Source organism: Marmota monax, unplaced genomic scaffold, assembly GCF_021218885.2.
Source record: "Marmota monax isolate L192 unplaced genomic scaffold, Marmota_monax_Labrador192_F-V1.1 WCK01_AAM20220418_F8-fsc00321, whole genome shotgun sequence".
Classification (NCBI taxonomy): domain Eukaryota; kingdom Metazoa; phylum Chordata; class Mammalia; order Rodentia; family Sciuridae; genus Marmota; species Marmota monax.
The window spans coordinates 874,035-889,294 of NW_026694856.1; the positions used below are offsets into that span (position 1 = coordinate 874,035).

The 15,260-nt window shown below is 38.7% G+C and overlaps 1 protein-coding gene across 1 annotated transcript in view; it reads right to left on the bottom strand.

The window, feature by feature from the left end:
- Positions 1 to 4,216, bottom strand: part of Col1a2 (collagen type I alpha 2 chain) — a 35,177-nt gene extending 30,961 nt beyond the window's left edge. Inside the window, exons 1-4 of the mRNA XM_046426378.2 lie at positions 4,000 to 4,216; positions 1,434 to 1,444; positions 841 to 855; positions 170 to 205 (exon numbers count right to left, since the gene is read on the bottom strand). Of these exons, the coding sequence (XP_046282334.1) occupies positions 170 to 205; positions 841 to 855; positions 1,434 to 1,444; positions 4,000 to 4,069 (132 nt within the window). The 5' untranslated portion in view covers positions 4,070 to 4,216. The remainder of the gene's footprint in view (positions 1 to 169; positions 206 to 840; positions 856 to 1,433; positions 1,445 to 3,999) is intronic.
- Positions 4,217 to 15,260: the final 11,044 nt, after the last annotated feature.

Genomic DNA, 15,260 nt, shown 5'->3' on the forward strand with positions numbered 1-15,260 from the left:
TATATATAATAATGCTCATTCACCCTTTCGGCAGGGCATTTCCTATTTAAAAGGTGGCACAATTATCTGGATACATAATATTCTAATGAATTGTTAGTCTCCTTTAGTTTCTAATATGTGGTTTTTCCAATATGGGCTAAAGCCATTTAGTAGTTCAAAAATTACGTACCCTTTCTCCACGTGGTCCTCTATCTCCAGTTGGGCCCTACAAGGAAGATGCAAACGGCAAAATAATAGGTATCTAAATAATTTCCAGCAAAGAAACAAGCCATTATGGATAATAATTAGTTGGTAAGTCTGACCTAAGCCCAACATTATTAGATAGTAGCTAAAAATTGTCACAATACAATAGATAAGAGTATATTGCTTTTATTATAATTATATGTAATTTTTTAAAAAACTGAAGAACTGGAGGCTGCTATAGTCTCTAGTAATTAGGCCAATATTAAGCATAGTATTTTTAATAAGATGATTACTATAGATAAGATGACCATTTTGTTACAGTTTAACAGCATATTTGTGTAGTCAAAGTTCTTTAAAATAACTTTTGTTTACTACCTTTAATTAACATAATACCATTCAATCTTCAGGAAAAAGTCTTTTTTTTCTGTAGTATGTAAATAACCAGTTTGTATAACATAAATATAATTAGAGATGATTTTGAAAGGTAATAAAACTTTATTACCTTAAACATCAAAGCTATTTTATGTTTCAACTAATGCATATTCATGTGGGCAAAATCTTGACAAAGTATTTTCCTTTTATAGATTACTTTAAATTTAGTTAAACTAAGGTATCTTGATAATCTCAGATATTTATGGAGAAATATTGGACTCTTACCTTTTTTGCAGTTCCCTAGAAAAGAAAAGAATAAGTAAAAGATTATTATGAGAACTATATATACATATATATTTTAAAAACAATTATATCTACAGATTGCATTATATATCCATTTACTATTAATCTACTCTCAAAATACAATGTAAAATTTTACCAATACGTTAAATAAAATGTATTATGTACAAAAACAAATTCGTATACTTATCTATAATACTGCTGCAAGTTCAATTCACAAAGAATTTGCTCATAATTATTTTGAAAAGAAATGAAAAATTCTGTAGCTCAGTGAAGTCTTATGCTTTGTAGTAGCTAATGCTAAAACCCAAACTTAAACTGGATTATTTACTCTTTCTATTTCTCATGGGTATTTTATGAAACTACCCTTATGCAGAAGCACCACCCATTTTGGAAAATGGGGTGGGCACTTACTCTGGAAGCCAAAAAGGGATTGACTCCCATAATACCTCATGGTTTTCTTTGGAAGCTGGGTTAGTCAATACCAGGGTAGCTTCACCTTCCCTTCCCAGAGAAGCAATCACTATGACCAAGGAAATCAAAGTAGATAATTTTTTTATAAATATAATTTTACTAACCTCTTGTAAAGCTGTAGATAAAAGAGAAAAGTAGAAAATTATTAGTAGTATAATTTCATTGATCATTAACAGTAATTGCCAAATAGATACACAAGTTTACAAAATTCAGTTACCTAATTAAAGGGCCAATTATATTTTTTATTAAGAATATTATAATGACTTGGAAATTATGCAGGTCAAAAGATATGGCAGGGATCAGCAGGGTGATTTGTTTGCTATATTAATATGTAAATATATTTTGAATGAAATTGTTAATTATTTACTATTTTATAAATGCTGTGAAATATTCATGTGTCTGAAGGATATTTCTAATGCTTAGCAATTAGGCTGGAAATTGCACAGATGAATCACTGACTGTAAGACAAGACCAGTGGATGGAGTAGGAAATAATTTATTGTTTAGATCATTTTTAATATATAAATGTCTAAAACAGAAAATTTAGGAAAGTTTGTTAGCTAAAGCAGACTTTGTCTTTTATAAAACATTAACGTCACTTAGTAGTTCAATAAGTTTTTACCATTTTTAATGTCTTTTTTTAAAGGTCTAATTTGTACATTACTAACTATGAAAATGGATTAATTCAGACATCCGAGTTTTGGCTTTAAATTAGTCCACTTAAATTCGGCAATGCCATTTTCCTAACATGTATCACTTTTGTCTCTGAGAAAAGGGTTACTTTGTGGAAAAATTGTGGATTAAAGAGCTTGAAATATAATGGGAAAAACAAAGTAAAGTAATATTCCTCCCTTTGTCATTACTACTTTTCAGTCTTTAAAGACTGACTTTCATTTCTACAGTATAAAAATTATGGGTTAATATGGGATACAAGTGTGGCTAAGCTTCCAATAGAATGAATCACCCCTAAAAATTGCTTTAGTTGGGTGGCCAAGAAGTGTGTCATTTGAAGTGAGAACATCTCTTGCAACAGTCACAATTCAGGAGAGTGGGCGATATCCGGCACTGGCATTTAAGGGCAATTTATGAGAATTACTGTTAAATTAGAAAAGTGATATGTTTACTTCATTGTGTCCATCAATAGGAAGAATAATTAGGCTCCATTTGATTAATAAGACCCCTTAAAATTTTGGAAATTTGCCCTTTTAATTACTCAGACGCGAGCCATTTTGAAGAATGTGTGTTTGGTAACCTTTATTACAGATGCTGGATGGCTGTTGATTAGGTGAGTTGCCATGCGTGCCTTCGAACTTCCCTAGTTCGCTTTCCAATTTTTCCTATAGGACTCATCTCTTCCCTTCCACTCTCAGGTTCCATAAAAAAAAAAAAAAAAACTAACTTGGTAATGTGAATCTGTTCAATGAATTTACTCCTTGGTATCCACAGTGTGTATACACACACACACACACACACACACACACACACACACACAAAGAAATGCATCAGTAAGAATGCAGTGGAAGACACCGTGGCATGTGGGCGGAGCAAGTTTTTGAAGTGTTGGGTGTGGCCTGATCCCCCCCATCCCGTCTCAAGTGAACGTCTTTGTCTAGTAGTAGTAATTAGGCAGCCATTTTTAAGATGAAAACGGACTGATTTTCTTCATTCTATCCTGACGTGGAAGACTGGTCATAAAATCCAAACCAAGAAGTGACCTTGGAGACCATTTAACTCCACTCCACATTTTGGAACAGGCCCAGTTTGAGTAGCCCAAGGTCATGGGAAGAAGAATCCTGTCCCTTGAGTCTCAAGACAAGGTTGGTTTTTCCCAACCTGCTGTGCTCAACGTTTGGTGATCACTAGGAACAGGTTTAGGGTCAACTCCAAGACTCAAAAGGTAAAGTAAATTTTAGTTAAATATAATTTCACCTTTCCCATTACCATATAAAGTGTTGAGAAGCTAATTTTACTTCCTAGAAGTTGTCCACTCCAAGAAGAATCCTTCGCAGGACATGCTGACTAGCCACTGGGAATGTCTCCAACCAGAAATTAAATAATTTTGTACAAACCTGTGGAGTCTTAAATTGGGATTCCATTAGCTTAAGTCCCGGTCCCCTGTACTTTCATGTTCCCCCCTCCAGAGGGCGCCGTATCACCATCACCACCACCACCACCATCATCACCATCATCCAGACCAACCTCAAGACGACCAGAAGATAAGTTCAATGGTTGAGCTTTGTATGATTGAATTAAAGGGCTTTCTAAAGCAGGCCTCAAGTCTTAAAATGTGTGTATGAGGATAGTTATGGGACATAACGGGTGTAGGCCTGTATTTTTTTTTTCCGCCAAGTCAGTTGTTAATAGCTAGCTCATCCTTAGGGAAAAGACTTCTGCTCCCTGTGCGCTTCTCTAACTGAGGATCCAGATTAAGTTAACTGTGTTACTGAGTTAAAAGTTCCTAACTTTTAGGGAGAGTTGTTGAGTCCTTCATGTTTTCATTTTTAAAGTACTTTCCATGTTCCTTATCAATTCAAGCGTTTCTCCACATGCCAGAGAGCCTTCCCTCCAAGCTGTGCAAGGAATTGAGGTTTAGGTTTCCCCTTTTCAGACCAGGGCGTCCACCCATCTAACTTCTCTCCCCCACCTCCCCGAACAAGCTGAAGGCACTTACATTGGCATGTTGCTAGGCACGAAGTTACTGCAAGCAGCAACAAAGTCCGCGTATCCACAAAGCTGAGCATGTCTACCACTTAGACATGCAGACTCCTTGTGTCGCAGAGCCCCTGGGTCACCGACGGAGGTATCACCTGGCAGGAGCAGGCATGCAGTCGCGGCCAGTACCTCCAACTTAGCCGAAACCTCCTGCCGCCGTGGTGCTAAAATAATAAAGCCGGGATCTGCCCTATTTATATGGCAAAAGTTTCCCTGGCCCTAGGGTGCCTCCAAAAGCGCCTCCGCCAATGAGAGGGCTGGGGCTGGGGGCCGGGGCAGCCACACTGGGAGGAGACTGCGGGGGCGCAGAGGAGGGAGCGAAGTGGGGGAGGGACGTGGCCACGGGGCTGGCTTCTTAAATTGGTTCCATTCTTTTTGAGGACGTGGACACTTTTGAGGCTTTCGAGGGGAAACTCTGACTCGCTGTCTGCATACCTCCTCCCTCCCCATCCCCCCCGCCTCCCCCCTCCCTTTCCAAGTTTGGAAACACTTTTGGACACGTCGGAGCGCTTTGCAGACTCCGACGTGGGCAAAAGTTTGAGGATATCTGGGCAGCAGGGCAGCTGGGCAGCTGTAGAGGGACCTGAAGCCCGGAGATCAAAGCAGGAGCTGTCCAGTCCTGCCTCACCTTGTGCCCTATGGGCCACCTGCAGGGTGGAGGGGGCTGGGCGGGCGCGGAGGGGGCTGGGCGGGAGGGAGGGAAGATCCGACTGCGTGGCGCAGCCGGAGGCCGCCCTCCCGGAGCCTCCTCCACCCTGCCCCCTGCTCGAGTCCAGCTTTTCTCCAGCTTTAGGGCAAGTGTGCCCACTTTTTTTTTTTTTTTTAATCAGTCTCTCCTTTCTCCCTCTCCCTCTGTCTCTCCTCATCTCTCTCTCTCTCTCTCTCTCAGCCCTCAGTGCAAAGGGACTGGGGTGGGGGGGGCGAGAGCAACTGCTTGGGTGGGGAGCAGGGAAGACACGGCGTGGCACCCAGCACGAGAAAGGGTAGGCGTCGTGCACACTAGCCTAGATCAAGCCATCAGGAAAGCACTTCAACTCCTGGTTTGCTTCTGCTAAGGCTAATTCTAAATTGCATCTTTGGGGACTATCTGGACCTGTAAAATGTCTGCAACTGACCTGGTGACTTCTCTTCCTCAGTTTCTCCTCTGTAAGGTGGCCATAGGGAACCTACTTCCCTTCATATTTCTCCTCTTCTTTACAGTCCAGGTTTACCAGCTGTACCCTGAGCCTGGACCCAGATAACCCTCCTCTGAGTCCCCAGTTCTCTTAGCCTTGCTGTCCATTCACTGACACCTCTCTTAAAGCTGATACCTTCACTCTCTAGCCTCTCTTCTCTCTCACACAGGAGAAAACATCTAGGGCATCTAGAGGACCTTCTGAGGTTGAGTTGTGCACAGTCTTTTGTCAACACTCCAAGATTGTCCCCTGCAACGTGGATGTTAACTCTTTCCCTGACACCCAACCTCCTTCTTCCCTTGCCTTCATTCAGTTCTCAACTCTCCACCAGGGAGAGGATGACCTGGAACCTCAACCCTGAGACTTGAGAGGCTGAAGGCCAGGTTTCCCCGAAATTGTATTCTTAATACTGTCTCCAAAATCCTCTTGGGATGTCATTCTTGGACCAGGGTTTGGAAGACTATGGATCTCAGCCTTCTCAGTCTGCCAAACATCCCCAATGAAATAGTGATGGACTATTCAGACTGTCATTCTATCCCAGAAGTTATCACAAAAGGAACATCTTTAGGTCAATTCTGTGTCCACTAGAAACAGAAACAGATGGATTCCTTGGGAATCTTCCCTTTTCTTTATCTACTCCTCTCCCTTTCTTGCTTTGCTGTGAGGAAGAATGTCTGCATAAATTAACTCCATCAGCAGCTGCTATAAACCAAAGGGCTCGAATATTCTTAAATGAACTGCTTTTTCGAAACTTCAAAGAATAAAAAAAGTTAGCAGAAGTAAAATAATAACTATAGTAAACTGCAATAAACGTTTTGTTCTTATAGGCACTGACTTGAGAGACAACTTTGGAAGATACTTTGAAATAACTTGGAGTAAAAGAATTTGAAAGGGTGTCTGGTCAGTCCTAGGAGGATGTTTACAAGAAGAAATCCACTTTCTAGTTTGTTCCTAACTAGGTGACAGTGTTTGAAGTCTCGTAGGTTCTGGTAACAACCACAAAAGAGCTGAGGTTGAATTGCATAGTCCAAGACCATTTTTACCCTTTCCCTAAATTATTGCTGTTATAGAACTAACCAAAAACTTTAAAAGTAGAAATCACTTTTATAGAAAAGAAAAACTTCAGTGCTATTTAGCCAATTTTTTTTGTATTCATCAGAAGAGTGAGTTATGATTTTTGCCACGATGTTGAATTGCTTTTGCAGAACATTATTTGTACATTTGTCCTATGATGCTGAAAGTCAGAGATTGATCCTGAACAAAATGACTTAAGATTGTAAGAAAATAGATTTATGAAAGAAATACTTCAGTGCCCTTCAGGGAAAGTTATCTCATGCTTCTGGGGTCAAGTTGGCCAAATCATTGGACTGCAGTAGCTACCCAAGACCTTAAAGGTTTAATTGTGGTGTTTTTTTTGTTGTTGTTGTTGTCGTCAAAATAGTTTAAAATGTAGAACATTTTTTGAAAGTGATTATAATTTCTCTTTTAGCAAACAAACCAACCAACAAAAAGTCCACTAGTTTTGGGGAATTAGAGAAATAGAAGTTCAAGCACACACATATACACTGAGAAGAAAAACATCTCTGCTAACAGCGGAGTGAACTGATAGCTTGAAAAGCATTCCTGGAAACTGATGCAAATACCAAATGCTTCTGGGCTCCCTCCCTGCTGATGTGGCAGGGCATGCAGCAGGCAGTCGTCAGCATTTGGTGGGAGGCCCTGGTTCTAGACAGGAACAATGAAAACAGAGAAAAACGGAAGGGGAATTTTTCTTTTTTTAAGTGGGAGACAGATTCCAATTTCAGCTATTGTCATGTGTAATTTTGAGACTCTCCTACCGATCAGTTATTGGGGAAGATAGTTCATTAGATGTTTGTTTTAAAGGGGGAATTCTTTAATGCTTACATCTAGCTGTCTATAAAATGTATTGCACCTCCCAGTAACAAGGCGTTTTTTTGTGTGGATGGGGGTGGGACTGAGAGAGCTGGGAGAGCTGACCCAAAGCTTGAACTGAGGGTCCTGGATATGGCCTGGATGGTATGTGGAATGGGGAAGGCAGAGAGCAAAACTAAGCGGACAAAAAAGGAGAGAGTGGGTGGGGCCTGGATTGAGTGTGGAGGGATAGAAGAAGGGAAGCAGAAGCTATCCAATACTTCAGCGACTTGGCTACTGCAGTTACTGCTACTAGACAGTCAATCTCCATATCATTCTCTAGTAAGAGAAAAGATGATGTTTTCAGCTTTCAACAACCCACAGACTACAGCTGGAGCATACCTCTAAGTATGGCAAAACTGGTTAGAGTCAGTGGTTAGAGAGATGCAGGACAGTAGGGGAAGACCATGTTATCCTATGTTTACATTCTTCTCTTTGGTAAAGATTACACATCTGCCTGTCATATCCTTTCAAATCTTTACTGAGGATGTACTCTTGAGGATCCACACTTGGTGAAAAGCACCAACACTATGCTACCTTGCTGAGTTCCAGTTCTAGAAGGCTTTTGCTAATAGTCAAGGTGGTAGCTGAGAAGGCTTAAGTGTTTGGAGGTTGTGGAGATACTACTCTATATTATATCAAGTTTGATATTCAGTTCCTTTTATTTAAATGGAACTAGATGTATATTCACTCAAGTGATATTTAGCATTATGTCAGAGAGTTGCTGGATATATAAGTTGCTGTGAAACAAAATGACATGGTTATTGATTGCCCTAAGGGGGCTTATAGTCTATTGGAGGATAGACAAGAATGGGGTGACTACATATGTCTATATTTAAGGAGTTGCATCAGGGAGGGCTTTGTGGAAGCTGCGACCTTCTTGTTCTAGCCTTAAATATGAATAGGATATTTAAAAGAGGAGGGGGAGTGATCTATGTACCCAGGCACTAGGAAATTTGGCAGTCTGAGAAATGGGAAGCTTCAATTGTGGAGGGAAAATGGGGAAGAAAAAGAAAGGAGCTAGAGATGAGATTGGCAGATTTAGTGGGGATTAGATTAAAAAGGACCTTTTAAACTGTATTCTGGTATTTGTAGTCTTAAATGTCTTGTGGGAGTGTTTGGGTGACTTGAAGTGGAGAAAGTAAGCATTTAGAGAGTGCTTTTACAAAGCTGGCTTTGACCAGGTATGTTGGTGCACACCTGTAATCCCAGTGTTTTAGGAGGCCAAGACAGGATTACAGGTGTGCACCAACATACCTGGTGACAAGTTCAAAGCCAGCCTCAGCAATTTAGAGAGGCCCTAAGCAACTTATCGAGATGCTGTCTCAAAAAAATAAAAAGGGCTGGGGATGTGGCTCAGTGGTTCAGTGCCCTGGGTTCAATTCCTGGTACCCACCTCTAAACAAACAAACAAACAAACAAACAACAGCAACAACAAAGACGGCTTTGGAGACATGGTTAGAAGGAGAACACAGAAGAGATGGGGAAAGCAGTTAGGAGGCTGAAGCAGTATTTCTGAGGAAAAATGACAGTGGCCTGAACTAGGACAGCGGTGGAAGAGTTTGAGAGAGGTTGGTGAGCTTTAGAAATATTTTACAGGTAGAAGAAACACTCTGATGTTTGATTGTAGAAATTGAGGAGAGGGAGGAATCCAGGAGCATCATCAAGTTTTTGTCTTTGGTAAATGACTGATTGGAGGTACCATCCATTGAGTTGGGGAACATTTGAGGAAAGAATGACTTGGGGATGAGGCAAGGGAGGATTAAGAGATCAATTCATATGCAGTTTGGGGTGTTTACAGATCATCCAGGTGCATAGGTCTCAGATAATATTTAGGCCTGAAGCACAAAATTTGGGTTATAGTTTAAAAATAATGTTAGGATGAATGTGCAAGAGAACTATCCATGTGTAGAATAAAATCTACCAAAAAGCCGTTAAATTTTAACACTAGATTGCATTTTAAAACCTCCCATTGAAAATGTTCTTCAGGTTCCCTATGTTATAACTCTCCTCATTTGCTTTTTAGTATTGAAACAAAGAACATTTAAGTGGGTATAGATTTTTTTCCAATTTGGTAGTGAATGAAGTCCCTTTAAAATGTAAGTGCATAATGCATTCTGTTGTCATGTATAACTAATTAAAACAAATAATTTTTTAAATGTATAGACAGAGTCAATTTGTCTCATATTTTATGAATCCCAGTCCAGTCTTCAGTGCCCCATTTTTCAAGTCCAGAAATATGAAATAGACAAACTACTTCTTTACTTCTGCAGAGCATTTTTGTGTACAGATGATTTGGAAATAGTTGTTTTGTGGTATCTTGTTATTGGCTATTCCAAGCCCCATAACTCAGAGGGATGTACTGGGGAACACAAATTTCAGCTTTCAATTAAGCTTACCTATTTCTTTGAGAGATTCCTGATTGTATTTATGCAGGCAGTTCCCAATCCATCCTTAAATTGAAGAGCTCCAGAGTGCTGATGTATTCCAAAATTCCATTCTGGCTTATTAGAACTTCGACTGGCTTGGATTCCAAACTTGTATTTTTTAATTCTTCTCAAGTGACCAAAAAAAAGAAAGAAAGAAAAAAAGAAAGAAAGAAAGAAAGAAAGAAAGAAAGAAAGAAAGAGAAAAACTTTTACTTAAGTTGCAAGAAAGTGTTTGGGTGTTGGATAATACTCTTAGATGATTCATACATTACATATAAAAAGAATTATAAAGATAATTTTGTGATAGCACTTTTAGAATTAATACAATTCTTTTTTTTTTTTTTTGTGCCAGGGTTTGAACTCAGGGGCACTTGACCACTGAGCCACATCCCCAGCCCTATTTTGTATTTTATTTACCGACAGAGTCTCACTGAGTTGCTTAGTGCCTTGCTTTTGCTGAGGCTGGCTTTGAACTCATGATCCTCCTGCCTCAGCCTCCCAAGCTGCTAGAACTGCAAGTGGGCGCTACTGCACTTGGCTATATAATTCTTTTTTTTTTAATAACTAGAAAAATAAGTTAATGATATATCAATGAACTTTTGAAGCTTAAAATTTGATTTTGACCTTTGAAATTCCTACTTGTAGGAATAATTCTCCAGTTAGTTAATGTGACATTACAACTACCTATTATATAGTGATATAAGGACTGTGGAAAGAACTTTTCATGAATTATCTCAAATCATCACAATTGCTATCTAAATCTTGGTGTGGTATATTTTATCATTTTCAATTTTATGTGGAAGGAAACTGAAGTTTAGAGAGGTGAGAGACTTGTCAAGGGCATCCTAAGTGTCCTAGAATGGGCCAAATTCCATTGTTGCACATTTAAAAATCCCTTGTACTTCTAATATCTAGACTAGTCTAGTTGATTAATTAATAAAAGGGCTAACTGTTGATTCGCTGGCTTCACTTGAATGTGAGGTCTTTCATAGCAGGGAAATTGCCTATTTTATTCACCCTAATAGATCATGCTGAGTTACAGATGCTCAAAAAACATTTACTTAGTAAGCAAAGACTGGTTGGGTATGATGTAGCTGGTAAATGGGAAATTTAAATGTAAAAACTAGTTGTTTTCTTTGATAGTGGTTTGCTATTTAACCCATACATTTTTGAATAGTTATTGATAGAATGTCAATTATTACATGAAATTTGCTTAAATTAATGAGTTTATGTTGGTCAGTTCACCCAAAATAGCACCTAATTATTTCCTCATATCTCATAAACGTCTTGTTGTATTAAGTCAAATTCAAGAAGAACAATTGCTTGAAGAATAAGAAAAACCTAATTTTATTAATTAGAAAACCATGAAATTTTAGGATTGGAAGATAATTCAAATATCATCCAAATCGCAATCGTAAATATGAATGTATGGAATCGAGATTTGTTTTTCTACTGTATTTCTATCTGATATGTGTCTGATCCACAACAGATATTCAATAAATGTTAGTTGTATGAATGATACATTTTATAAATGAGAAAACGTAGAGAGGACATGTGACTAGCAAGCTTATTGTAGATGTATAGCAGAAGGCTGATCTCTTGATCCCCATCTCTTGATCTTTCCTTTAAATTAAAATAACATCTAACATTTGTCTATAATACTTTGAAATATTTAACTCCTACACAATCTGGAGAGCAGCTATTATTTTATAAAGAGGAAGCTGAAGCTCAACAAAGATAAAAGTTTTCTCCAGATCTGTGGTTCTTAGTGTGACCATTGGACCAGCAATATTAGCATCACCCTAGAACTTGTTAGAAACACGAATTCTCATGCCCCATTGCAGAATCACTGAATTATAAAATGAGGGGGAAGAGAATCAGAAATCTGTGTTTTAACAAGTCCTGCAGATGATTATAATCATACTCTGGGCTGAGAACTACCAGTATTGTAGAGTGTGACTGTTACGATTTAACTTGCATTTAGGTAAGTCACTGTATAGCATCAGGGAGACTAGAATTGAACAGGACTCCTTCATTCTAAAAAGCCCCCTGCAGAAGATCAGTAGAATAGAGGAAAGGTAAAATAATGGGGAGGGATATTTGCCATATTAATATTGTTATATTGTGTACATGTATAAATATGTAATAACAAATATCACCATTATGTACAACTATATGGCACCAATTTTAAAAAATGGGGAAAAATACCAAACCAAACCAAACCAAACCAAACAAAACCACCAAAAGCCTCCTTCGTGTCCATTGTTTTTCTCTTCACTATATCTATTGTCTTGGGGATTCTTTTTATTAAAAGTTTCATTTTATTTTTTAATTAACAAATAATAATCATATAGGGCTATGGATGTTGCACAGTGGTAGAGTGTGCTTAGCATGCATGAGATCGTGGATTCACTCTCCAGCGTATGTGTGTATGCACACATGCACAAATAAATTTATGGGGTACAATATTGTGTTTTGATACATTTATTAATTATGAATGATCAAGTGAGACTACTTAACATATGCATCAACTTGAATATCATTTCTTCATAGTAAGAACATTAAAAACCTTCTCTTTTGGTAATTTTGAAATGCACATTATTAACTACAACTACCACATTGTGCAATATAACCCTGGAGCCCATTCCTCTTGTCTAACAAAACTTTCTATCCTTTGACCAACATTTCCCCTTTCCCTTTCTGCTTCCACCTCTTACTTATTTTCTTGATTCTCTGTTATTCTACAGATGGGTAATTGAACACTCTGGAAGGCTATTAATTGTTCTTCCCCTGCAGGATTTGCAATATGAAAGGAAGACCATTTTGATTCTTTATTTGTTGATCCCAATTCTATTTAAAATTATTTGAGTGACAATACTTCTAGTGGAAAGGTGTGTACTGAAGGATATGCATCAACTCTTCAAGAAAGCAGAGTGTGACTGCTCTGATGGCTAGAATGTGGTGCCGGTAAAGCCTGGGCATAGCGTCTGATCCTCTAGGAATCCATAAAAGTCTCTGTGCATTCTGTGGACCTTGGGTGTAATTTCCTTGACAATTAAACAGACTTGGTGAGGCAAGAAAGATTCATGGCTTACTGCAAATCCACTACTCATTCTAGAAAATGCTCTCAAAGGCCCAGATGATGGTATGAAACATTTTATTTATATATTGACATCACAGACATATGCTTTTATTCCCTGTAGTTTCCATGTCATGTTCTGGTACTTGAATAAAAATGACACTTCTGAACCTTAAGAAATGGACTTTCCTTCTGAAACACCCACGAGAATAAGAGATCTTCCCATTCAGAACTTCAGAATGTGCAAGATACTGAACTAAAATAGTCACAAAAGTCATTGTTTGTGCTTGTGAGTCCCTACTGTCTTTCTGACAGGACCTCATTTTACAACCGGGGCCATGAGGCACACCTGCAGACACAGTCCTGCCTGGACTCAAGAGACAGGCCCTGTCCTTGTGGAAGATGAATTTAAGAAGCTCAAGTTTTAGCATTTTCAAATTGCTGTTCCTTGAATTTGTCACTAAGGCCCTGTTCTGTTGTCTGAGATTCATATTTTTGAAACCCATACTAAATTATGCACCCATCCTTGTAAGATATTTTTCTTTCATTTACCTGCATTTGTTTTTCGCTTTTTGTAATTTGCCTTGATCCACTGTTCTGTGGATCTAGGCTGTAATTTCACCATTTGTGAATCTGGGGTGTAAAACCCATCACTCCATTCATTCACTTGCTTGTTCATTCTGTCAACAAACTGTAGCATGTGCTGTAGTTTGTTAAGGCAGTATTGGAAATTGCACCTGAGACATGCCCTTGCAAACCTCCCTTTTCTGCCCTTTCCTTACACTCTGGGAACTGGAATACCCTCAACTTCATTGCCATGCCTTTATGTTCATGTCCATCGCTGTTGCAGACCCACCTGCCTGGATCACCAATAGGGCTTCCCCAGGGCACTGTATTCTAGCATATGCCACAACACCTGCACCCCTCCTTGCAGGCCTCTCTGATGGCATCCTGGCTTATGGTCTACATGCTTTTTTCTGCTTCTAACTTGCAGCTGTTGTCTGCAGCTGAGTTCATTTCTGCTATGCCTGCTCCCAATCTCCACTTTTCTTTCAGACTGTCCATCTGAGAAAACAGAATGAGTTTTGCGTTTCTTTTGCCACCTCCTGTTTGAAGTGTATGTTCAACAAGCAATGATGGCATTCTTATGTGCCAGGTGTAGATGTAGGATTAAAGAGGAAAAAATAAGGTAGAGATTCCAATTCCAGGAGATGTTTACACCTATAGTAGCTTCTGCCCAATTGTGAGGATAAGGAATTTGCAGTTTTTAAGTTTTAAGGAGAAATAAAGTTATAAAGGGATTAAATGCAAACCCACAGAAATCCCTTTTGTATCATCTCTAAAATAGAACCATCAAGACAGCATGCTAAAGAAAGCATATTGGTGACATTTTTCACGTCTTAAATTACTAATAATGATTGTGGTACAATTGCTTTCCATTTAACATTGCTTGCTCAATAGAAATTTCTCAGGGTCTTTCTTTCTGGCCATTTCAATAAAATCCCATAAATTTGCTTTGTTTTGCTGAAGATAATATGCATATGAAAAGATCTTTCCCCTGTATCTGTTTCTCTATCCAAATGCGCAATGCCTTTCTGATTTCATGATTTGGAATTGTTGACTCCTGCATCCTCAGTCCCAGAGATAACTCCCCAAAGCACATGCCATCAGGCTTCTCTTACACAAATATCACTTCCCTCCTTCCTTGCAGCTGCGGGAGTGCCATTTTAAGGTCCTAGTTTACGTCTCCTCAGATTCCCTTATTTCCTAAAGCCTCAAGGCAAAAACCTCTGTTACTGCCATGCCATCTGCTTTACTTTACTTTTTTTATTCCCGACACCCAATTTCCTCTTTTTCTAATTATCCCCAACAGGAGTGCTCATAACTCTTATATACTGAAACTGAAATCCTCTCGTTGGGGAAAAAGTATAGAAAACTAAATTTGTATGTGCTGAAATCCCTTTGTTTACTAAATTTGAAGTAAGGGCAATTCACTAATGGGGAGGGATTACTTTACCTAACCGGAGAAAATAATGCATTAGCTCTTTAAAGCAAAGAGATTTGGTATTTATGCAGTGAACATTATTAATGAGGTCTAAAGGAGTTTGTAAGGAGAATGAAAGAGCAAAAGTTAAGTAGTTCTGCTTGGGGAAGTTGAGGAGGCTTCCAGGAGAAGAGAATATTAGAGCTTAATCTTGAAACTCACCAGGCATAAAAGAAAAGGAAACTTTCTAGAAGATGGTATGGTATGGTGTTTAGAGATTTATAACATTTATCATAGTTTTTACTTAAACAATTAATGTTATACTAATCTCCCTTTAAAATAGCTGTTCCCAGCTTAAGGTGAATTTATTCCCTGGGGGAACATTTGACCATATCTGGAGATCCTTGTGACTGTCATGACTGGGAGCAGGGGTGTGTGCTACTGTCATTTAGTGGACAGAGGTCAGTGATGCTGTTAAACATCCTGCAACACTCAGAACAGACTCTATAATAAAGAATGATCAACTTCAAATGTCAGTATCGCCATTACTCTATAAGGTAAGTCTCCTGAGGGCGGGGACCTTTCCTGTCTGTCACTATTGTGTCTTAGGATCTAGTATGT